Source organism: Chelonia mydas, chromosome 1 (assembly GCF_015237465.2).
Source record: "Chelonia mydas isolate rCheMyd1 chromosome 1, rCheMyd1.pri.v2, whole genome shotgun sequence".
NCBI lineage: Eukaryota > Metazoa > Chordata > Testudines > Cheloniidae > Chelonia > Chelonia mydas.
The window spans coordinates 256,426,120-256,451,778 of NC_057849.1; the positions used below are offsets into that span (position 1 = coordinate 256,426,120).

General features: G+C 51.0%; 1 protein-coding gene across 1 annotated transcript in view; it reads left to right on the forward strand.

Annotated features, from left to right (window-relative positions):
- Positions 1 to 25,659, forward strand: part of CACNA1I (calcium voltage-gated channel subunit alpha1 I) — a 124,953-nt gene that overhangs the window by 50,978 nt on the left and 48,316 nt on the right. Inside the window, exons 6-8 of the mRNA XM_043543708.1 lie at positions 1,179 to 1,271; positions 10,255 to 10,561; positions 13,011 to 13,414. Of these exons, the coding sequence (XP_043399643.1) occupies positions 1,179 to 1,271; positions 10,255 to 10,561; positions 13,011 to 13,414 (804 nt within the window). The remainder of the gene's footprint in view (positions 1 to 1,178; positions 1,272 to 10,254; positions 10,562 to 13,010; positions 13,415 to 25,659) is intronic.

The window sequence follows — 25,659 nt, forward strand, 5'->3', positions numbered from 1 at the left end:
GGTGGGAACTGAAATCCAGGCCTGTTTCTTCTCTTCTCCATTCCAGAGGCTGTACCCAGCTTTGTACCCAGAGTTCAAGCCAGAGGGCACAGAAATCCAGTTCAGGTTTTCTTTCTTTTTGTTCCAGGGAAACAAACCATTTGAATGAATGGTTTCAGAGTAGCAGCCGTGTTAGTCTGTATTCGCAAAAAGAAAAGGAGGACTTGTGGCACCTTAGAGATTAACACATTTATTTGAGCATAAGCTTTCGTGAGCTACAGCTCACTTCATTGGATGCATTCATAGGATGCATCCGATGAAGTCATCGGATGCATCCGATGAAGTGAGCTGTAGCTCACGAAAGCTTATGCTCAAATAAATGTGTTAGTCTCTAAGGTGCCACAAGTCCTCCTTTTCTTTTTACTGTAACGACAGTGATCACTTAAGGTGAGCTATTACCAGCAGGAGAGTGGGGGGGGGAACCTTTTGTGGTGATAATCAAGGTGGGCCATTTCCAGCAGTTGACAAGAACGTCTGAGGAACACTGGGGCGTGAGGTGGCGGGGAATAAACAAGGGGAAATAGTTTTACTTTGTGTAATGACCCATCCACGCCCAGTCTCTATTCAAGCCTAAATTAATTGTATCCAGTTTGCAAATTAATTCCAATGAATATAAATTGGTGACTAGTGCAGTTCCAGGTCATGTCTAGACTGCAGTCTCAGGGTGGGATTACAGCTTGAGCAGACATACCTGAACTAGCGTTAATCGAGTTATTTCAGATCCTGGAGCTGTGCACATCTGTCAACAAAGTCTAGCTCTGCAAGTAGTTACCCAGGGTTCTGGGTGAGTTCGTACAGCCTGCACCGAAGCCCATGCGGCCACAGCTTCACTGCTTCGGTACCTAACTGGTTTAGGTATGTCGACTCGAGCTGCAGGCACATCCCATATGTATATAGACCTACTCTTTCAGGCTCTGTTAGCATGTCTCTTCACCTAGGAGAATCCCACTGATATTCTGGCCTGGAAATTTGGCTTCCTTGTAATGGATTCATTTTCTCACCTTTGTTGAGGTTTGAATCGCCTGCTCTGCTCACCAGCATCAGCCTGTGCCTCATGTAGAAATGAATATCCCAGCTGTTGAATGAATCCAGGAGTCCCACATCCTGGCTGTCTCTCTTGCTCTCTCTTCTCTTTGCAGGTGATCACACTGGAAGGGTGGGTGGAGATCATGTATTATGTGATGGATGCTCATTCGTTCTACAACTTTATCTACTTTATCTTGCTGATAATCGTAAGTACAGGGTAGCCTCTCACCCTAGTAGAATACTATTTTATGACTGAGAGTATTCCAGCTTTTTAAGCCAAGGGTCTGAGAAAGGGCATATATATAGATTGGAACCAATCAAGTCCAGGGAGCTGAGGAATCTAGGTCAGGTTCTTGTCTTCCTGGCGGCTGCATCCAGAGTCTATGCCAAAGCATATAAGTGCAAGTCAGGTTTTTCTCTTCCTTCCAGCAGGATACACCCAGAATTTGTTCCAGGAGGCACAGAAATCCAGTTCAGGATTTTCTCCTGTTCCTAGGGATCTGCACCCACAGTCCATTCCAAGGAAATCTAGAATCCAGATCAGCTTCTTCTGCCTGGTGGTGCTGCATGTAGATTCCATTCCAAGTGCACAGAAATCCATTTCCACCTCTTTCCCTGTAGATCCTCTTTACACATTGGGCAGTCTCAAGTAGTTCCTCCTATTATTAATTTCTTTCTCTTACAGTAGCCCAAAGGACCCTGTCACAATCAAGTGCTGAGTGACATAATCACCCAAAATAAAAAACAGTCTCTGCCTCAAAGATCTTACAATCTAACTAGAGGCAGAACATAAGTTGGTGTAGTGCACAAGGGAATGGAGGGGAAGGAGGAAGAGAAGTGTGACAGGAATAGGAAAATAAGATTGTTTATATTCAAGGGATGTGATCGTTCCCCTCTATTCGACACTGGTGAGGCCTCATCTGGAGTACTGTGTCGAGTTTTGGGCCCCACACTACAAGAAGGATGTGGAAAAATTGAAAAGAGTCCAGCGGAGGGCAACAAAAATGATTAGGGGACTGGAACACATGAGTTATGAGGAGAGGCTGAGGGAACTGGGGATGTTTAGTCTACGGAAGAGAAGAATGAAGGGGGATTTGATAGCTGCTTTCAACTACCTGAAAGGGGGTTCCAAAGAGGATGACTCTAGACTGTTCTCAGTGGTAGCAGATGACAGAAGAAGGAGTAGTGGTCTCAAGTTGCAGTGGGGGAGATTTAGGTTGGATATTAGGAAAAAAAATTTCACTAGAAGGGTGGTGAAACACTGGAATGCGTTACCTAGGGATGTGGTGGAATCTCCTTCCTTAGAAGTTTTTAAGGTCAGGCTTGACAAAGCCCTGGCTGGGATGATTTAATTGGGGAATGGTCCTGCTTTGAGCAGGGGGTTGGACTAGATGACCTCCTGAGGTCCCTTCCAACCCTGATATTCTGTGATTCTATGATATTAGTTAGGTGTACAGTTTGGAAGCTTTATAGGTTTTTGTGTGGTTTTGTTTTAAAGATGTGCTCAGGAGCTATTAACGAACCACTAACAAGCTGGACTTAATCTCTTTTGGGTTCATACATGTAGCAATTCTGCCTGTCAAGTCATTTATGACACAATCATCACCATGGTATCTGGATTCTGGGTATCTCCTGGTTTCCAGGTTACTGTCCACGTGGAGAATATGGAGGAGACAAAGAGAGAAGCAATATGGGCTAATGGAAAGGGAAAAGGAGGGAATATTTTTAAACAAAGCCTGATTGAAGAGCTTCATTGTGGCTGACAGCTGAAAGTGTCGCTTCACCCTAGCTAAACTTTGTTTCTGTTTGTCTGTTTGAGCTGAGATCTCTTTCTTTCTCCTCTTTCCCTTTATTGCTCAGGAAGTGTCTATGATCCTTCTTTCAGCTTGGGTCTGAAATGAGCAGGAGCACTGGGTGCCTAAGTGAGAGGATGCATGGAAAGCTGGATGCCATGGCTTCTTTTGTCCCACAGGACCTGCAGACATGAACATCCTCCCTTCTCCTCCTCCTCCTCCAAAAAGGGATTTTTTTTCAAAAACTATCATGGAGTCTGGCTACACCGGAACCAGACCCAAGAACAGAGGGGAAGCCCTAAAATGGGTTGTAGAATATATAAGATGTATCTGGGGAAGGCTCCGTCTCACTTCTTGATCACTTCCTTTGTAAGGCCCTTACTTAGCCTGTATTTTCGAAGTCTCGGGGTACATCTACCTTTCAAGCTTAAGGTTGTAATTTTCAGCTAAAATAGACATAGGCATGCTAGCTGTGATTGACCTACCGCGCTAAAAATAGCAGTGTAGCTGCAGCAGCATGAGCAGCATGGTGGGCTAGACACCAGAAGTAAGGACGTAGGGTCCTGGGTGGGGTCGTGCTCAGGCAGTTAGCCAATCCCAACACACGGCAGCAATGACCCTTCTGTTTTTAGTGGGCTTGCTCGATCAAAGCTTGCAGGCCGGTTGAAAGTGTAGATATATCCCAAGTGGATGTGGAGTGGAGATGAGACAGGCCTAGCTAATGGCCTATTTTGCACCATTTCGTTGAGTTTGTGAACCCCCCGCCACCCACTCCTGCAGGGAAATGGGGTCTCAGGAGTTGGAACTCATCCCCAGTGGAATTCTCCACATACAACTGCTTAGCTCATGATCTCATTCAGAATAAAGTGTTTCCACTTGGTGGGGTGCGAGGCCTGGGGCTAAGGGGGAATTTCCATTCCATTCTTTTTCTAAATATTCATCTTTGTTTTCTGGCCTGTTGACTCCATTACACACCCACTAGTGTAGGAACAGCGTCCCCTGTGAGGGAAAAGAGAAATGGAAATGGTGAGGGAAAGCCATATCTTCAGCAAGAAGACAACAGAAAGCTGTCCCCATTCCCAGTGGCACTGTGTACTGATGGGCTGAAGCATGGGCTAGGGGAGAGCATGGATGCAGGGAGGTATTTTTTCTTTGAGGGGCTCTGTTTACGGTTGGGGGAAAGAAAAACCAAAGGATGGGTGCAGGTCTATCACCCTCTTCAAATCTAATAGACTTTTAAAAATCTTGAGGCAGGATCCCTTAAAATGGTGGGACAGCCTCTCCCCACCCCACCCCCCAAAATGGAAAGTGGTCTGCTGAAGTCTCCACCCTAGCACCCTTTGGTAGAACTCCCCTGTCACCTCAACAAGACATGTTATGTCTGAAGCAGTTTGTCCAAGAAACAACTCCCAAAGGGGCAAACCAAACCCTCTGTGTTTTCTATGAGTTTGAAACAATTTTTTTTCCCTCGCAATTCATTCATTTCCCCACTGGAACAGACATTTTGGCCCCATTTTCACCTGAATAGCACCATTGATTTAACCATGTTTGTACAGTGTAACTAAGGACAGAATTTAGCCTTGTGTCCACATCTGCAATGTCCACTGAGGTGAGCAGGAGTTGTGTGTGCCGTTCTAAAGGCAGAATTTAAACATGGGGGCTGGTTCCCTCTGAGTAAATTCAGATGCTCCCAAACCACCTGGATGCTACAGGTGAACGTTCCATCTCTGGAAGAGGAGGTGTCTTGCCAATTCAAAATTAACTCGCAGTGATTTGAACTTAGTCTCTGCATTTGTACAGTCATCTGAAACCCTCAATTAAACACTCAGCCTGAGACTGTGCAGCTGAATGCTATTGATTTTTTTTTTCTATGCACACCCCATTCATGATGGGTTTGCTTGTTTGTTTGTTTTTTTGGCAGGCACATGCTCAGCACAAAGACCCACGGCCAAATTCATTTCTGGGGTAATTCCATTGCCTTCAGTGGAATTATGCCAGGGATGCACTTGATCCCATGTCATCATCTCTGCTTGTGTAGGGTATCCTGTAGCAAGGGAGTAGTCTCAGGGCACCCCATCCCATGACATGGCACTGCCATCACACCATCTCAGTGCCCCCTCTTGGGTCTCCAATCTATTCACATGCACTCAGATGTTTTAATAACATTCCCCTTCTTGGGGTCTAATTTATTAGGACCTCACAAAACAAATACAGTTCCTCTGGCCCTTCCATGCTCCAGCCCTTCCTTCCTTGGGTCTTCAGGCCCTAGCTCTCTCTCCACTCCCCAGCTCCCTCTGAGCAGGGAAGCTCTGCTGGTGCTACTCCAGGCCATGTGTCTCTTTGGGGAGACCTCCCTCTAGGTCTTTTCTAGCACTGGTCCCTGGGCTCAGATTCCTTCTTTTGGGAAAGAGTCTCCACAGCTCGTCTTGGGGCTATGCTATAATCCAGGCAGGCTTCCCCAACCCACCCTCATCCTAGTTCTACCAGAAGAACCTTCTCTACTTCCTCCCCACATAAGTCACACGTGGCCCTCACTTGGGACAGAGCTGAGTGCACTTCTCTTTAATCCTCAGCCAGTGGCCACGTGGCTCAGGCTCCAGGAGCCATTCCCAGCTTGATGTGGTGATCCTTCTCAGGACTTCCTGTTCTTAAAGGGGCCATGCCTTGGACAGGGCCAGCTCTAGGCACCAGCAAAACAAGCAGGTGCTTGGGGCAGCACATTTCTAGGGGCGGCATTCCGGCGCCGGCCACGCCGCCCCTAGAAATGTGCCCATGCCGCCCCTAGAAATGTGCCCCCACCGCCCCAGCTTGCCTCCGCCTGCTCCCCTGAGTGCGCTGCCGCCGCTCCGCTTCTCCCCCCTCCCACCCAGGCCTGCCGCGTGCGAAACAGCTGTTTCGCGCAGCAGGCCTGGGAGGGAGGAGAAGCCGAGTGTCAGCGCTCTTGGGGGAGGCAGTGGTGGTGTAGCGGAGGTGAGCTGGGGTGGGGGAGCGGTTCCTCTACCCCCCATTACTTCCTGTGCTCCCCCCCACCCTCACTCACCTCCGCTCCGCCTGCTCCCCTGAACGCACTGCCTCTCCCTTGACAGAGAGGGAGGGGAGAGAAGCGGAGCGGCGGCATGTTCAGGGGAGCAGGTGGAGCAGAGGTGAGCTAGGGCAGGAGGTTGCAGGGGGGGAGCCGCAGGAAGCAATCGGGGGGGGGGGGAATGCGGCACACCCGGGGGAGGAGGCAGGGCCGGGGATTTGGGGAAGGGTTTGGGAAGGGGCAGAGTTGGGGCAGAGCCGGGGGTGGGGGGGGCACAAAAAAAAAGCAGGGGCTGCCAAAAATGTTTTTGCTTGGGGAAGCAAAAATCCTAGAGCCGGCCCTGGCCTTGGAACAGGGTTGACTGACTCCCTCCCCTGCCAGCCCCCACTGCCCTTAAAGGAGACAGACCACTCTGTGAAACACACCATTCACACTCAGTAAATAATAACCATCAGCCTCCTTGCCAAAGGCCTCGTGGGCAATATGTATGTGGTGAGTTAGGCACTTAACAGAAAAAAAGACCTCAGGTTCTTGATGCCTGAAGCTGCTAGTTCGGAAATCAGAGTTGAGTCCAACGCACCCTTTGACTCTTCTCCTGTGTGTCCGTGGACTTTCCTGTTGTACTAAGAATAAAACAAACACATGCGCTCATGTTTACTGACTTCAACAGAGTGGTTCATGAGTTGGTCTTCCAGTAGCTATATTCAGTCCTCCTCCTCCCCCTTCCTCTTGATTTTAGATGAGCCCATGGAGGAAGGACTGCTTTGCGGCACAGGATTAGGAGACGGGCGATCCGAGTTCTATTCATGACTCTGACACAGTCATACTTTGTGACCTTGGGCAAATCACTTCACTTTTCTGTGCCGGAGTTTCTCCATCTGTAAGATGGGGATACATCTTCTCCCCCCCCCCCCCCAGTTAGTTTGTGAGGTTCCTAGACAGGACAGTGAAGGGCACCTTAGAAATGCCTATTAAAAAAACAACAATTCTTCCCAAACTCCATGCTCTGGTTCATTCCATATGAGGGGAGGGAGACAATGTAAATGGGAAAGTGTATGTGTGGTGGGGAGGGCATGTCTGAAGGAGATTTGGACTCCCACTCACTCATCAATGAAAACAAGATGAGAGTATGAACTACCCAGAATCCTCTGAGGGAAAGGGATCTGTAGCAAACAGGAGTTTCCTTATTTTCTCCCCTCCTTCCTAGGCCACATAAAAAATCTGAAGGGCAGATGGGCTGAAGTGGGGGAGGGCTCTGTGGATGAAGGGGAATGGATTTAGAACTGCTTTGAAGGGCATTGAGAAGGCAGGGAGAAGCACTTTATTTTGAAACCGCATATATTGTCCTAATGCTGATCTGGCCAGGAATGGCTTCATTTTTCAAAGGCTTATTTATATGTCAGCAGAGATGTCTCCCCTTTGAAATAGTAAAAGCCGCTGGATTGAATCTCATGATGGAACCTCTAGGCACCTGTGTGTGTGTGAGAGCGAGAGCAAGTGAGTGTTTGGGGTGTGTGTGACTAGGTATGGGTAGTGAAGGGGGGATATCATCTATTTGAGTAGACGCTTGAACACTGTTCATAAACAATCCCCACTGTTTCCTTTTCTGACTCAGGTAGATAGTGGAGTTGGAGTAGGGGTTCTCCCCTTCACCTGCCTGCCCTCTCCCCTCCCCTTAGGAGGATTTTGATTTTAATGACCCAGGAGAAGAGTTGCCAAACAGGATGAGTAGGAAGGTATTGGATACAGCTCTGTTGTATTCCTGAGCTGCATCAGAGATGCCACCCTGGGAAGGAAGGACTAGTAGTTCTGCTAGTGGTCCTAAATCTAAAAAGGAATGTGATGGGAACACAGTGCTAGTGGTACCTTCAGAAGCCCTTCCAGTGGAGCATGGGAATCCAGTTCAGGTTTTTCTCCTTCTCTCCAGAGGGCTGCAGCCAGAGTCCACTCCAGGGGTACAGCAATCCAGTTCACGACCTTCTCTTCTTCCCGGGGGCTTGCACCTAGAGTCCATTCCAGGGTCTCTCTGTAGGAATCTAGCTCAGTCTTCTCCACAGGTCGCATCCAGACTCCATTCCAGATGAATACAAAAATGCAGTCAGAGTTCTAAAACAATCCCTCTTTTTAGCACTGGCATATCACAGCTCACAACTCTGTGGAGAACAGATGCCAACCGTGTTGTAACAGTGCTTAAAATGAGTGGTTAAAAGTCCTAGTGTGGACTGGATTTGCATTCCTGTTGAATTTCTATCCCCATCCCTGCAGTAAGGTAGTGATCCCATTGTGGAAATTCAGATTGATCCCACAATAGAGATACTTAAAACTAATATTGTGATTTTTATCCATACATCTCCAAGCATTCAGCATTATTGTCTCCATTTTAGGGATGGGAAAATTGAGGCATAGCTAGATTAAAGGAGATCTGCAAATGAATAAAATAGAGTGTTTGCCCTGCTCCTCCTGAGTCCTCGTGCTCGTGGTCTCAGGGCCGCATTCCAAAAGGGGCTTTAGAGCTTCAGCCCAGGGCCGTGCAGCCCCTAAAGGCCCTGCATTCCGGGTGGCCCTGCCTGGGCGGGGGGGAGGCGGGGGGTGGCAGCTCCCAGAATCGCAGCCATGGGGGCAGTGCCGCGCTGTGCGGAGCCACCTGCACCTGCCGTGCACCAAACAGGAGCTGCCCCAGGTAAGTGCTCTGCATCCCCTGCCTGCCCTGGCCCTGAGGCTCCTCCCGCATCCTAACTCCCTCCCAGACCCCGCACCCCCACCTTGAGCCTCCTCCCGCATCCTAACTCCCTCCTAGACCCCGCACCCCCACCTTGAGCCTCCTCCTGCATCCTAACTCCCTCTCAGACCCCGCATCCCCACCCCGAGCCCCCTCCCGCACCCTATCTCCCTCCCAGACCCTGCACCCCCAACCTGAGCCCTCTCCCGCACCCTAACTCCCTCCCAGACCCTTCACCCCCACCCTGAGCCCACTCCCGCACCCTAACTCCCTCCCAGACCCCGCATCCCCACCCTGAACCCCCTCCCGCACCCTAACTCCCTCCCAGACCGTGCATCCCCAGCCCTGAGCCCCAGGAGGAGAATGGCGAAAAAAAGAATGAAAAATGCAGAGGGGGGAGATAAGAGAGAATGCTCCCTCCGTGTGTGTGGGAGAAGGCAAAAATGAAGCTGAGCACAGGGCCCCACTTACTCTAAATCTGCCACTGGAGGGAGGGGAGGATGTGGGGAAGCTCCCCCCCCCCCCCTCAGAAAGTCCTAAGTGCCGCCAAACAGCGCCTGTTCTTCTGGGGGGAAGCTGCTGCTGTGCAAGGTGCTTCCTAGCATCCTTGCCTGCCTCATTGCCTGCAGCGAGCTGTGCCTGTGTGGGGTAAGCCAGGGGCACCTCCCCACCACAGTACAGTACAGTACTGTACCGTATATAATGCATTTTGTCTGCCCCCCAAAATTTTCCTTGGAACTTCACCCCCCGCATTTACATTAAATCTTATGGGAAAATTGGATTCATTTAACATCGTTTCACTTAACGTTGTAGTTATGTTCCTGAGGAGTTACTGTATTTAAAAAATGAAGGGTTCTGCTTGTTTTTTACGTTAGCAATTGAGAGCTTGTCTAGACTGGAAGACTCTCGTGATTCGGGGACTAATGAAAGTAGGACATCACATGAGCCAAGAGAGTGAAAGTTGAGCAAGCAAGGGATTTTTGGTCAGACTTTTTAACACTCTTCGTTTTTTATTTGTTTGTAAATATCTATTTGACTTCAGTGCCTAGTTAACCTTTTGGAGAAGAGCCATCTTTGTTAAAGATTCAGCATCCCCATCTTTTCAATTAAGGCGAGAGAGTTAGTATCAAATATGCTCTGAGACCACCACCAAGTCCTCCAGAAATACTAGGGAAAAGCAGGGATGACATTTCCAATTTTCCTAAACTAAAAACCAAGAAGGGAAAAGAAACCAAAACACTTCATTTGTACATCAAAAAGAAGAAAGCTTAGAGCAAAAGTCCAATTTTTATAAAAGCTTTTGCAGGTCACCTTTACGTGACTTGCCCAAGGTCACACAGCAAATCCGTGGCAGAGTCAAGCGTAGAACCCAAATCTCCTGACTCCCAGCCCAGTGTGCAAGCCACTGGGCTGCATGGTGAAAATCACAGCAAGGGAGTTGTCCTCAGAAACAAGGTGAGCCAGGCAAGGTTTCCTTTGAGGACTGAAGTCCCACCTTCTTGTGCAGAATCTCACCTATCTCTATTTTTTCCTTCTCTCTTTGTCCTGTTTTATTTTCCCCTTCCCCTTTTTTCCCTCTCCTGTCTTCCTCTTTGCCCCATGCTCTTTCTCTCTGTCCCTCTCTCACTTTTTTCCTCTTCCTTCATCGGTTGTAGGTGGGCTCTTTCTTCATGATCAACCTGTGCCTGGTGGTCATAGCCACTCAGTTCTCTGAGACCAAGCAGCGGGAGCACCAGCTGATGCAGGAACAGCGAGCACGGTACTTGTCCTCCAGCACCGTAGCCAGCTACACAGAACCAGGAGACTGCTACGAGGAGATCTTCCAGTACGTTTGCCACATCGTGCGCAAAGCCAAGCGTCGCACACTTAGCCTCTACAACAGCCTGCAGGACCGACGCCAGGGCCGGATGGAGTCAGGCTGTGCCAAGCTCGGTGTGAACGGGAAAGGACAGAGACACTATAGTAAGAATCCCATGGGCAAAGCTGGGAATGCCAGTAGAGGAAGTGCAACAGCAGCTGGGAACTTCACCAACCTTGCAAAGGGCGTGTGCCCCAAAAGCACAGAATTCAGAATTAATATTAGGCACTAGGAATTGGACAGCAGCATGGGAGAGGCAGGCAATGCATCAGAATAGTAGCAGGTGTTTCTGGCAGGAATTGTTGGGGAAAGCCAGATCTAGCATTCCAGGGGCTGCTGAATGATAGGGTTGGGAGGTATCAACAAGTGCTTGTAAAGGGTTCCAGATCTGGAATAGCAGAGGATATTGCAAATTGGGTTAAGTGCATTAGCAGAGTGAGAGAGAGGGGAATTGAGCTGCTTAAGCAGACCCTGTGGGACCTCAAGATTAAGGAACAAAGGTATTGCAAATCAGGATTGAGGTGTTTTGGCAGTGAAGTGGGGGGGGGGTGTCCCAGGACCAGAATAGAAGGGAACGCTGAAGTATACAGTTTTGAGGTGTATTGGCAGAAGTGGGGGGAGGGGGACAGCATAATTTTTGAAGGGCCAGGGAAAACATTTTTTGAATGTGTAAAATTAGACGTGAGGTACAATTGTATAATTTAAATTGCAGTTCTAGTCTGAAGAGTGACAATAAAAATGGCTTTATGGGTTCTATGTTAATTGTCTCAAAGGCTTCCATATCAAGTGAATTCACTTTACGAGTGAACAGATAAAATTTCTAACTGCCAGCCTTGCAGGCTCAGCCTTTCACTTTTGCGCCTGTTCACCAATAATAAAGTTTCTGCAGCTGGCAATTTGTTGTAGCACTGGACTCTGACTCACTCTCGCATAGCTGTGTTGGCTCTGCAGAGCTAACAGGAGGAAAAAGGAATAAAAACTTAGGTCACTAAAGCCAACAGATCTGATCTCATACACACAGTGTCATGTACAATAACTCCTCGCTTAACGTTGTAGTTTATGTTCCTGAAAAATGCTACTTTAAGCGAAACGATGTTAAGCGAATCCAATTTCCTCATAAGAATTAATGTAAATGGCGGGGTTAGGTTCCACTGAAATGTTTTTCACCAGACAAAAGTCTATATATATATATACACACATATACACAGTATAAGTTTTAAACAAACAATTTAATACTGTACACAGCAATAATGATTGTGAAGCTTGGTTGAGGTGGTGAAGTCAGAGGGTGGAAGAGGGTGGGATATTTCCCAGGGAATGACTTATTGCTAAATGATGAACTAGCACTCTACTGAGCCCTCAAGGGTTAACCCATTGTTAATGTAGCCTCACGCTCTACAAGGCAGCACGAATGGAAGGAGGGGAGACAGCATGGCAGAGAGAGACAGAGAGACACACTGTGTGTGTGAGATAGAGAGATGCATTGCCCCTTTAAGTCCGCTGACCCGACTCTAAGTACATTGCCTTTTTAAGTAGATCCGCAAGTTGAGACAGCAGCTCCTACCAGCAAGCTCCCTCAGTTCTGAGCCCTGTCCTGTCCCCCTCCCCGCTCTGTGGAGATGGGGTAAAGTAGCGGGGGGCAGGAGCAGGGGGGAAGGGGACACCCTGACATTAGCCCCCCTCTTCTCCCCTGCCCCTGCACAGCAAGTAGAAGGCTCCGGGGAGCAGCTCCAAGGCAGAGGGCAGGAGCAGCACACTGCAGTGTGGGGAGGAACAGCTGAACTGCCGGCAATTGACAGCCTGCTGAGCCGCTGCCGCACAGGGAACTTAGGGGAGCGGGGAGCTGATGGGGGGGCTGCCGGCCCACCCTGGTTCCAAGCCCCCACCAGCTAGCTGAAACTGGCTGCTTCTTCCTGCAAGCAGCGGACAAAGCAGGAGCCTGCCAACCAATGTTATACGGGAGTGTTGCACAACTTTAAACGAGCATGTTCTCTACTGGATCAGCAACGAAACAACATTAACCAGAACGACTTTAAGTGAGGAGTTACTGTATAAAGTAATGCCATTTTCAAAGTCACTCTTCTGGCTCTTTAAGATGCTGTCAAAGGGTTCCTAAATCAGGGGCCCAGTTCTGCCTTTAGGCGCTCCATATGCTCTCATTGATTTTAAGGCCAGAAGGGATGACTGTGATCATTTCGTCCAATCTCCTGTGTGACACAGGCCATAGAATTTCACTCCCTGATTCATGCAGCGGAGGAAATAATTCTTCCCTACGGTGTGAGGGAATAATGTTGAGCCTAATCACTTGTGGCTGAACTAGAGTGTATGTTTTACAGAGGCATCCAATCTCAATTTAAAGACTCCAAATGATGATGAATTTACCACTTCCCTAGATAAGCTGTTCCAGTCTTTAATCACCCCCACTGTTAAAAAGTCTGGCTTTCCACTTTCGGTGCCTTCTTGCTATTTAAGCACACAAGTGGTGCACTGATTTGTATGCCTTATTTGAAAATTGAGCCCTGTTCCTTTAATTGTAATGATTTCTTTCCCCAGGACATTGCCGGAAACACAACTCTCTCGAATACACTCCTCATGCCCTCGTCCAGCCCATTGCTATGACCCTGACCTCTGACCCCAACAACTGCCCCAGATGTCACAGTGTGCAGCATGAGGCAGCCCGGAGGCTCTCCATCCTGGACAGTGCTGATTCATACCAGGAGGAAGGAGGGGCCGGCAAAGAGCAAGGAGAAGGAAGAAGAGGAAGCAAGGGTGCCACAGATCTGGAGAAGGAGGAAGAGGAGGGGGAAGAGGGCGGATGGCTGAGCCTCTGTAGTGACCTGTGGCGAGAAGTGAGGGTCAAACTAAGGGGGATTGTGGACAGCAAGTACTTCAACCGTGGGATCATGATAGCCATCCTAGTAAACACCATCAGCATGGGCATTGAGCATCATGAACAGGTAACACACCCTTGTGGGGAAGTGGGCACCTTAAACCCTATTGGCCACAATAATATCTGGCAACTTAGAATGGGGAGGGGGGTAAGGGGGGGGGCTTTGGCACTTTGGGTTGCCTGGGGTAGAATCAGGCAGCATGGGCCTGCCAAACCACATGGTCTAGACCTGAGCTGTATCCAGTGGTGGGTCTCCTTGGGCAGCATCCAAAGTTAAATGACACAGTGAGGACCTGAGGAGAGGCTCTTGAGTCACTTCCTCTTGACATTAAATCTCTCCTCTCCCTCCTGTTGTGATTGTTTATTGAGTGCCAACAGTGCGCTCAATGTTGTATAAATATCTTAAGGAGACACAGACCTTGCCCCAAAGAGCTTACAACCTAGCAGAGGTGGAGACAAAACAGTTTGGACACAGGTGACAGTGCATGGGGTCCCATCATGGGTTTGAGATGGAGTAAGGACCGTGCGGGGGATATCCTGTGCCTGCTTCTGCACTCAGTCATGTTGGCCATGGCCATCTTTTTTTCCTTTCATGTCTTTTTGTTCCTTCTGTGTCTCCCTCCCTCATCTGTTTCATCCCCTACTTTTCTTTCTCTCCTTGTCTCCTCTTTCCCTCTCTTTTCTTTTCCCTTGTCTTTTCCACTCCCCCATCTCTCTCCCTCATTTCTCTCTTCATTAGCTGACTGAATCCTTAGTCTGTTTGGTTTAGTTTAATGTGCTCTCTAGGGATGTCACAGAGACTTCACCAGCATCTGAATTCAAATCCATCCGCTAGCTAGTCTTTCCAGCTTAATTAAGAGAAGCACAAGCACAGTCTATCTGTGGAGAAGGACTGAGGAAAGCTGGTGAGTCTTGTGGTCTTCCCATTCCCTTTGGGGGCCCTGAGCCGGTCTGTAGGTCTGGCAGCATCAATTGGCAGGTGGATCATGACACGGAAAGCAAGTATCTATCTAGGTACATGTATAGCTGTCATCACAATAGTCTCCAAGCACCTCACAGTCATTAATGGATTTTATCCTAACAGCATGCCTGTGAGGTAGAGAAGGGTTATCATCCCCTTACAGATGGGGAACTGAGGCACCGGGTAGATTAAGTGCCCTGCCCAAAGCCACACAGGAAGTCTCTGACTGAGCCATGAATTGACCTCCAAGGCTCCTCAGTCCTCGTCCAATACCCTATCCACGAGGCTGTGTTTCCTACCTAGCCCTCTGATAGGCGTAGGAGTAGTCACAGTTTGATCCCAGAGTAAAAACTGCTCCGGGCACCTCAGTACCCGAAAAATGCTGTTGAGCTGCAGGGAGCTCAGAGGCGAGCAATACAAATTACCAGGAGATGGAAGGGGCTGAATCATGAGAAAAGATTAAAAGAGCTGAATCTGTACCACTTAGCTAAGCTATGACTAAGGGGTGAGGCACAGGACAACATGATCACTGGCCACAAGTGTTCAAAGGGTGTAAACCCCAGTCAGGGAGAGGAATTGTTCAGGGTCATTGGAGGGGGTATGACTAGGAGCAATGGAATGAAATTTAGCAAAGGAAAATCTGAGGTGGAGATAAAGAATTCTTTCTCAAGATTCTTGGCTTATAAGCTCTTCAGGGCCATATCGTCCTGTGTATTGGTACAGCACCCAGCACAATGGGTTCTTCTTCGAGTGATTGCTCAAGTGTATTCCACAATAGGTGTCTGTGCTCGCCATGTGAACCAGTTCCGGAATTTTTTCCCCTAGCAGTACCCGTAAGGGGGAGCGCCCCCCGCGACCCCTGGAGTGGCGCCTGCCTGGCACGGTATAAGGGAAGCTGTGTGCTCCCCCTCCCTCAGTTCCTTCCTGCTGCCAGTGAAGGTGCATCAGAACTGCTCTGCTCCAGCTTTGCTGTAGCTCATCCCCAGAACTGTTCGTTCGTTCAGTGTTAGTACCTGTAGTTAGTTTAGTTTAGTCAGTAAGTGAGCCCGGGCCGGGGCATGCCCCGCGCCCCGGGGTTTAAGTCGTGCAGCTCTTGCAGGCATTCTGTACCAAGAAGTGACCCGCACGCAGACTGTTTGTGCTGCTTGGGAGAAACCCATATCAGCGAAAGGTGCAAGATTTGCAAGTCGTTTAAGCCTCGGACCAAAAGAGAAAGGGACATTAGGCGCCGGGCCATCCTGATGGAGTCGGCGCTGACCCCAACCCGGGCACGCCGCTCCGAACAGGTACCCAGCACCACGGCATCGGTATGCGGCAACCCTCTGGTGCCATCGACCAGTCGGCACCACTCCCCGTCAACGGGGCACACCAAGAGGGCCAAGAAGACTCCCTCTTCTCAGCAGCACCAAGGGAAGTCTGGGACAGAGTCTAGGCCCATGTCAGGCAGTCCTCGATCCCCACCGGGACCCGGGCCTCCAATTCACGTTGAGCGGAGTAGCCCAGCCCCTTTGGAACAGGCCTCTCTGGATATCCGGATGCCGTCCACGCCTGAAACCCTCTAGGCGGCCCGGGACGTTATGTCCATGCCGGTGCCCGGGGCTCCGCCAATGTCAGCCCCGTGCTCCAGAGGCAAGCCGCCGCTGGGATCTCCATAGTCGCCTCTGGCCTGGTACCGGTCTCAGTCAAGGGAACGTTCCCGACCCCAATCACCACCCAGCGATCACTCAGGGCAGAGTCCATGTGGATCGCCCTCGACGCTGACCAGTCTCTGCCTGGGTTCCATCTGGCTGGGACTCGCGGCACCGCTCGTCCTCAAGGAGCGAATATCGGCGGGACTGCGGCGGGCGTCGCCATTGGTCCTCGTCTCGGACAGGGTACTGCAGTCGATCATGGCATGGTCGTCGATGCCGTTCCTGCTCGGACTCCCGCTCCAAGTCTCCACCAAGACATCGCAGCCCCGGGCGTCAATTGCCGGCGTTTCGCTGTCGTGGGTCCGCCCATCGAGGCCGTTCGTGGAGCAGCTGTTACCGCTGGGTACCAGTCCTCCACATCGAGATCGCAGTCCCATGGCTGTCATAGATCCCGGCACCGCTGCTCCTCCCAGTCCAGAGACAGCAGCAGATCTTACACCAGCCCGGTGTCCATTTGTAGCCGTCCTTCGAAGGGCCAGGCCAGCCAACCCAACAGCCGGCCCCGCCGGTGCCACAGCAGGTGCAGTGGCACCGAGCGTCGTGGCTGGCCCAATGGTACCAGTGGGCACCGTGGCCTCCGGCGCAGCCCCTGGTGGGAGCTCGCTCGGTGGCCAGAGCTTCAGAGGCACCGTCAGCCTCCCTCTCCAGACCCCTGAGAAAAGAGGCGGTGGGACATGCATCCTCGGCACCATGCCCGGAGTCCAACCAGGTGGTGGACCCTCCAGTGCCAACCGGCACCCAGAGCACCGCACTGGCCTCTTCGCCCTGCCCGGAGGAGGTGATTGCGGCCCTGCCCCCCTCCGTCCGGCAGGAGGACTTCAGGGCCCACCAAGAACTCTTAAAGAGGGTGGCAGCAAGCCTCCACCTCCAGGCAGAGGAGATGGAGGAGCCCTCAGACTCCCTGTTTAACATGTTGTCCCCTTCGGCACCGGGTAGGGTGGCCTTGCCTCTCCATGAAGGGGTGGCTAAGATTTCAAATGCTGTGTGGCAAACACTGGCCTTGTTGGCCCCCATCTCTGAAAGGCGGAACGCAAGTACTTTGTACCCGCTAAGGGGCATGAGTACTTGTATACCCACCCGGAGCCCAACTTCCTGGTGATCAAGTCTGTCAACCACAGGGAACAGCGGGGTCAGCCAGCCCCGACCCCAAAGAACAAAGACTCTTGGAGACTGGACTCTTTCGGAAGGAAAGTTTAGTCATCTTCAAGCTTCCAGTTACGAGTGGCAAACCGTCAGGCTCTCCTGGGCTGGTATGAATTCAATCTGTGGGGCTCCCTGCCCAAGTTTGAGAACTCCCTCCAGGAGCACGATAGGAAGGAGTTCATGGCGCTAGTGGAAGAAGGGGCAGCAGCCGCTAGGGCATCCCTGCAGGCAGCCTCAGATGCTGCGGACATTGCCGCACGATCAGTGGCCTCCACGGTGTCCATGAGATGGGCGTCATGACTCCTGTTCTCTGGGCTGTCCAGCGAGACGCAGTCTTCCATGCAAGATCTCCTGTTTGACGGGAAAGCTCTGTTTGCAGAGGAAACAGATACAAGGCTTCATGACATGAAAGACTCCAGCACGACCCTCCAGATTCTGGGCCTCTATGTCCTAGCTCCAGCAAAACCTGAGTTCAAGCCGCAGCAGACTCCCGCCAAGGCCGCAGCGGGACAATAAGAGATGCCCTCAGAGGCAGTCTCGGCCTGCCCCCCAGCCTGGATCCTCCAAGGGCAAACAGATGGAGAAAAAGCGTTTTTGACGGGACACTCGGGGGCACCCCACCAGTCCTCATCAGGGATCCACCCCCAATAAAGCTTCCCTTCTCCAACCGGTTGTGTGCTTTTCTCCTGGAATGGTTGCGGCTAACCTTGGACCGATGGGTCCTCAACTCCATCTCCTGGGGTCACACCCTCCAGTTTATTTCCTCCCCGCCCAACCACCCCCCACCCTCATCCCCCTTGGGGGATCCCTCGCACGAAGCTCTGCTCGAGCAGGAGGTGGGGCGGCTCCTAGGTCTAGGGGCAATAGAGGTAGTGTCCAAGGAGTTCATGAGCAAGGGGTATCACTCCCGTTATTTCCTTATCCCGAAGGCCAGAGGGGAGCTCAGGCCCATCCTAGACCTCCGAGGTCTGAACCAGTACATGGTGAAGCTCACGTTCTGCGTGGTCTCCCTGGCCTCCATCATCCCCTCCCTGGATCCCAGGGACTGGTACGCTGCCCTCGATCTACAGGACGTGTGCTTCCACATCCACATATTTGAGGGGCACAGGCGCTTCTCCGTTTTGTGGTGGGACAGAATCTTTACCAATTCACGGTTCTCCCGTTTGGTCTGTCCACTGCCCCGAGGGTGTTTACAAAATTCATGTCAGTGGTAGCGGCCTTCCTCAGACAGCGGGGGGTCCAGATATTTCCCTATCTGGACGATTGGCTTGTCAAGGGCACCTCCCGGTCGCAGGTATGGGATCACGTGGCGCTCCTCCTGTCCACGTGCACCGCCTTGGGCCTGTTGGTAAACAACACCAAGTCCACGTTAGTCCCAGTCGAACTCATAGAGTTTATTGGGGCGCTCCTGGACGCAGTGTCAGCCAGGGTCTCTATGCCGCCAGACAGATTTGAGACCCTGAAAGGTTTCATCGAGTGGGTCACGAGGCTCCCGGTGACAACAGCCAGGGTTTGCCTACAACTCTGGGGTCACATGTCGGACATACGTGGTCCGTTATGCCAGACTCAGGATGAGGCCCCTCCAGCTCTGGTTGGCCTCAAAGTTCTCCTAGGCCACGGACAGGATGGACAAGGTCCTCACCATGCCAGACTCTGTGATCGCCTCCCTACGGTGGTGGTCCATCCCAAACAACATGCTCCAAGGGGTCCCATTCAGGGACAGGGGCCTGTCGTTGGAGCTGGTGTCCAATGCATCGGACCTGGGTTGGGGGGCCCGTGTGGGGAACTTTCAGACCCAAGGCCTGTGGTCGGCTCAAGACCTGACCTTGCATATAAACATCAAGGAGCTCAGGGCGATTCAGCTGACGTATATGGCCTTCCGCTCGCACCTGGAGGGCAAGGTACTCAGGGTCCTCACGAACAACATGGCTCAATGTTCTATATCAACAGGCAGGGTGGGGCCCGATCCTCTGCCCTCTGCCGCGAAGCCCTCAGGCTGTGGGACTTCTGTATAGCCCACGACATCCACCTGAAGGCCTTCCACGTACCGGGCTCCCAGAACAAGAGGGCAGATCGCTTGAGCAGGGACTTTTCCTCACAACACAAGTGGTCCCTGCACCCGGAAGTGGCCCACTGGCTCTTCCAAAGGTGGGGAACTCCTCAGGTGGACCTGTTCCTGACTTGGCAGAACTGGCAATGCCCCCAGTTCTGCTCCAGGGGGAGCCTGGGGAGGGGCGCTATCTCCAATGCCTTTCTCCTGTCCTGGTCAGGCCGGTTTCTCTATGCCTTTCCCCCATTCCCTCTAATCAGCAGGGTTCTGGAGTAGATAAAGATGGACAAGGTCTGGGTCCTCCTGATTGCCCCGGTGTGGCCCAGGAAGAATTGGTATGGGACCCTCATGGGCCTGGCGGTAGCTCCGCCGTGGCCATTGCCACTCTGCCCGGACCTGCTCTCTCAGGACCAGAGCCACCTCCTCCACCCCAACCTGGCGGCTCTTCACTTCACAGCATGGCTACTCAGTGATTAGGTGGAGAGGAAAGGACGTGCTCAGAGCAGGTTCAGCACATCCTCCTCAAAAGTAGATGGCCCTCCACTTGCCGCGCTTATTTGGCGAAGTGGTCCCAGTTTTCTAGGTGGGTGGCGGACCAAGGTGTCTCCCCAGTGACTGCCCCAAACCAGCTTATCCTTGATTACCTCCTCCACCTGAGGGCCCAGGCCTGGTACCCTCGTCAGTCAAGGTGCACCTGGCAGCCATATCGGCCTTCCATCCGCTGGTGCAAGGGCACACGGTATTTTCCCATGCTATGGCTGGCTGGTTCCTTAAGGGTTTGGACCTTCTTTTTCCATATTCTAGACCCCCGGTCCTGCAGTGGGACCTAAACCTGGTGTTGGCTCATCTCATGGGGCCCCCGTTTGAACCACTGGCCACGTGCTCCTGGTCTCACCTCTCGTGGAAGGTGGCCTTCCTGGTTGCAATCACGTCGGCCAGGCAAGTCTCAGAGCTGAGGGCCCTGACCTCTGAGCCGCCGTACACGGTCTTTCATAAAGACAAGGTCCAGCTCCGCCCACACCCCGTGTTCCTCCCAAAGGTGGTCTCCGACTACCACATGGGTCAGGACATTTTTCTACGGGTCCTCTGCCCCAAGCCTCACGTGTCCAGTGAGGAGTGCCATCTCCACACGCTCAAAGTGCAGCGGGCTCTGGCTTTCTACCTCGAGAGGACCAAGCCGTTCAGAAAGTCTTCGCAGCTATTCATCACCTCGTCTGAGCTTGTGAGGGACCAGCCGATTTCCACTCAGCGGCTTTCCAATTGAATCACTTTGTGCATCTGTTCCTGTTATGAGCTGGCGGGTGTCCCCCCACCACCCATTGTGAGGGCACACTTGTCTTGGGCGCAGGCCTTGTCGGCTGCCTTCGTGCCACGCCTGCCACGTCCCCATCCAGGACATTTGTAGGGCCGCCATGTGGTTCACACATTCACCTCGCACTATGCGATCGTCCCCCAAACCAGGGATTTCACCGGGTTCGGCAGAGCTGTCCTCCGTCCTGGGAACTTGTGAACTCCTACCCACCTCCAACAGATATAGCTTGGAATCACCTGTTGTGGAATACACATGAGCAATCACTCCAAGAAGCAAAGACAGTTAGCTTTTCTGTAACTGGTGTTCTTCGAGATGTGTCGCTCATGTCTATTTCACATCGCGCCCTCCATCCCCTCTGTTGGAGTTGTCTGGTAAGAAGGAACTGAGGGTGGGGGGAGTGTGCAGCTCCCCTTATACCGCGCCAGGCAGGTGCCACTCCAGGGGTCCCGGAGGGCGCTCCCCCCTACGGGTACTGCTAGGGGAAAAACTTCCGGCACCGGTGCACATGGCGAGCACGCACACCTATTGTGGAATAGACCTGAGCAACACATCTTGAAGAACGCCAGTTACGGAAAAGGTAACTGTCTTATCCTCACTGTGGCCTCTGGGTGTTACCATAATATAAATAATAAATACTTTTAATAATACCTTCCTGAAGTGAGATTTATTAAACTATTGACTGATCTGCCCAGGGTACTGATGGAGACCCCATCACCTAAGTTGTCTAAAAGTGACTGAGACAAAGAATTGTGAAGTCCTGAATTGGATGTGGGATGGAGATTGGACTACATGTGACCAAATTTCCATCTGTAATTTCTATGATTCTCCAGTTACTGTTGGGTTACTTTGATGTAATTTACAAATATGACCAGAGTAGAGAAACCTCTCTATTATATTTATAAGGTACTTATCACCCTGATATCTGAGTACTGATACATGGGGCTGGTCTTATGATCCCACAGGGAGTCACCCCAGTAAGATTTCTGCATAGTTGCCAATTTAGACATGGGTGGAGAAATTCCCTGTATGGACAGGTCATCTGATACACTACAGGTGTTCTTGCACCTCCTTCTGAAGCATCTAGTGCTGGTCCCAGTCAGAGAGAGAATATTGGACTAGATGGACCCTAGGGTCTTATCCAGGATAGCAATTCCTTTGTTCAAGTAAGGAAGTGTGTGGTGGGGGTGGGGGGAGTCAAGACCAAACAGCTGCTCTCCTTCATCCCAGCTCCATCATCTGATCATTAAGGGGGGGCTCCAAATGAAATCAGCTTCCCCCAGCATAAAGGTGGACTACATTGTTTCACAGATCTGCTTAATCCTAGTAGGGAGAGAGGGTTCACTGCCGTGGGAATCTGAATCAGATAGTTTCATGGAGTTGGAAATAAATCCAGATTCAAGATAGACAAACTAGTTCTGAGACAAGAAAAAGTGGCCCGAACCATGACATCCACCCCCCCCACCCCATTCACATCTGACTGCTTCCTTCCCCCTCCCCTACTTGGGCCCAAACACTCCGTACTTAGAAAAAGTTCCATTTAAGTGTTTTTCCCCAGTGCTCATGTGTGAGACTTGTGCATGCTCTGGGCTGGCAATCCTGTGTGCGAGAGAGAAAACAGGCTTCTGTGCTGGGGAGGTTTCTGATACTTTCTGCTTCTGGCTAGGCAGGAGATGGTGTGAATCCAACCCATGTGCTGAATTAATTTTGTTATGTGCACCAATATGGAGGTGATGTGTCACATATCACCTTCATATTGGTGCACATTAGAAAATTCATATGGTAGGCGTGGGGCCGAGGGGTTTGGAGTGTGGGAGGGGGCTCAGGGCTGGGTCAGAGGGTTGGGGTGTGGGGTGTGATGGCTCCGTCTAGGGGTGTGGGCTCTGGGGTGGGGCCGGGGATGAGGAAATCAAGGCTGAGGCAGAGGCTTGGGGTGGGCGGGGGGGGGGGGGCTTCAGCTGGGGGCTCTGGGGTGGGCCTGGGGGATGAGGGGTTTGGAGTACAGGCTGCCCCGGGGCTGCGGTGGGGAGAGAGGACTCCCCCAGCTTTCTCTCCCTGCAGCAGCACCTCAGCTTTGGGGGAGAGGTGCCTCTCCCTGGCATGGCAGGTCCAGGCTGGGGCTGAGTTGGGGCCATGGGAGAGGTGCCTGTCCCATGGCTGTGGCAGGTCCAGTCCAGGCTAGGTTGTGGCCAGGGGAAGGGTGCCTCTCCCACGGCTGCGGCAGGTCCAGGCCAGGCTGGGTTAGGTTGGGTTGGGTCAGGGCTGGGGAAGAGGAATCTCTCCCCGCTGCAGCCCTGAGCGCCTGCACCGCACTTAATAGGTGGCCGTGCAGCTTAGAGGGAACTTAGGTGTGAATTGCAGACCTTTTGTCATGGCTTTGTCAGTTTTACTGACTCTGGAAAGAGCCAGGAAGCCTGGAAATGACTCAAGAAGGAAAGTGGAATCATGTTTTTGTTAAACCTCAAAAAAAGTAGTGGGGAAAGAATGGTGGGCTGCTATTTATTTGATCCAAAGCAGTTTTCTACAACCCGGCGTAAACTAGTTGGTTGTGGTTATTTGTGTGGGAGCAGCCGGAAGGAGAGTGATTGGCTTTCTTTCAGCCTCTCCCCTCCTTCAAGATTACCCTTCCTCTGCCAGAGAGAAGCTCCCTCCTCCCCTCTTCCCCCCGCCCCCCACACACACACTCTGCCCCAGCCAGCAGCTGTGTCCGCTGTCAGTCATAGTTAAGCTGAAAACACATGATGGTATTGCTAGTCCCAGATGGTTGGAAACTCTCTTGGAGGATGGGGGCCTCTAGCCCCACCAACAGCACCTTGGGCTCAACGCTAATAGTTCTTTTCACTCTGGCTAATTATCTGTCTCTCCAGAAATAGCTGCAATGCAGGGTCTGTCTCTGCTCTAGGAGTGTGTTGCCTCAGGCCTCATGGATCCAGCTGGCTCCTCTCCCTCCCTTTATCGCCTTTTTTTTTATTTTTCCACTTCGTCTTTAATCTTTCTTTGTATCACTTTTTCTCTTCCTTTCTGTCCTCTCTCTTTTCTCTCCTATTCTTTACCATCTCTCCTTCTTTCTTTTTTTGGCGGAATGGAACTGTTTTGTTTTTTCCTCTTTCCTTTTCTCCCCTTATCTCACCCTTCCTATTCCCTCCCCCCTCGTCCCTGCCTTTCCCTTCCTCCCTTCCTGCCCCTCTCTCTAGGAAGAATGCTTGGGGGAAGGAGGAGATTGATGGCCCATTAGAAAAAGATTAACAGGTGTGGGCTTGACTAGAGAAACAGATGTCAGGGAGGGGAGGAGGGCTGGAGAGAACAGGTGACCTTTTCCTTAAGAGAGATGCAAGCATGACTTTTAAAACATCAGTTGCGCCCTACAAGACAGTGAGAGAGCAGATGTGTGGACAGCACAGAGCAGGCTAATCCACCATTATACCCTGTCGTCTTTTTACATTCTTCATCCGCATTGACATAATCATTTGATTCATGCTGAAATTGGCATCTCTGTTTAGCATATGGGCATCTCATTCCCTGCTAGTGTCATTACTGCCTGGCTTTGAGGTTATCTTCATCTCTCTCCTCCCCGTGCTCTCTCTTTCTCTCTCTCCCTAGTTTTTCAGGACCCGTTTTGTTATTCAAATGTAATTATGGATGAAAATTGAGCCTCCCTGCCTTTTATTTTGATTTTAGAGAAACCAGCAGGGTATAAAATTCTGTGGCATGGGGAGAGCCTGCAATTTCCCCTTCCCCCAGCCAGAATGAAATCAAAGCCAGGTCCTAGTGAAGAAGGGGAAAGGTAGAGGTGCTGAGGAGAGAAAGGATTGAGTGAAGAAGTGGTTTTGGTCAGCATGTGTCAAATACGGTACAGGCACATGGATGGTTGGAGTTGGGGAGGCTGGCTTCAGGAGCTGGAATGAAAGCTCAGTTAGAAAAGGACATGGAGGGGACGGTTGTGATGGGCTGGACCATCTGGGATGTCACCTGGTGTGCTGGGACACCACTGAGTCAGACTGTTCTGCCAGCCTGGGCCCCCTTTTACCTGGTCTTGCTGGGCTAGGCTCCCCAGCCTTTCCCAGCCAAGCACACAGGCAGGGCCACATCCAGCTGCACAGAGAGACAGAGTCTGCTCTGGGAAGGCTCAGTTTAAAGGGCTTGCCACAGCACACAGATGTCCACCCCTCGCCCCCGCCTTGGAGTACAAACCCAAAATTATATGAAATTCACCTCTTCTCTCAATGTGGCGGAGGGTATGCACAACTCCTCACCCCGCCCCCCAGTTAGAAATCACATAAACTGGGTTATATTAGAAACCAGAAATAAATTTATTAACTATAATAGGTGTATTTTAAGTAGTTAAGGAGGTAGCAGACAGAACAAGGCAGATTACTAAGAAAATAAAAAAGAGCATGCAAACTAAGCTTAATACACTAAAGAAACTGGTTACATGTAAGTTCTTCCTAAATGTGGTTCTAATCTTCTTCACAGGCCAGATACCCTTCCAGCCTGAGTCCAGTTCTTTTTTTCCCCCAGTTCAGTCTTAGTTGTTTCCAGCAGTCATCTTGGGTGGGGTAGCAGGGGAGAACTGACTACCTGGATTACCTCACTCCCCACCCTTAAATAGGATTTGCATAAAGCACGAGTCCTTTGTTTCCCAGTTTGATACCCCTCCCCCCCCCAGCTTCTTGTGGAAAAGTACAGAATTCAAGCTGGGTTCCAGTATCAGGTGACATGGTCACATGACTCTGTAGGGCCCCTGTAGCCATTCTTCAGAGGCTGACCCACAGGTTCACAGGAAGACTAAGCTCTTTTACAGTCCATTGTCACTTGCTGATGGGCCATCAGCACTCTCCAGGTTTTCATTGTTGTACCTCAAGTGTTAGCAGGGAGCGTCATGCAAAAGTAACATAGTTGAAATATAGATACATAGTCAATATTCCTAGCTTCAGATACAGAAATGATACAAGCATACAAATTGGATAATCACATGCAGTAAATGATAACCTTTCCAATGATATCTTACACGAGCCATCGTGCATAAAGTATATCTCAGTTATGTCATATTCATATCATAAGCATATTTTTATAAAGAATATGCTTTGGGGTGGGTGACTGGCTTCAGTAACTGGAATGAGAGCTCAGTTAGAAAAGGACATGGAGGGTATGGTGACTT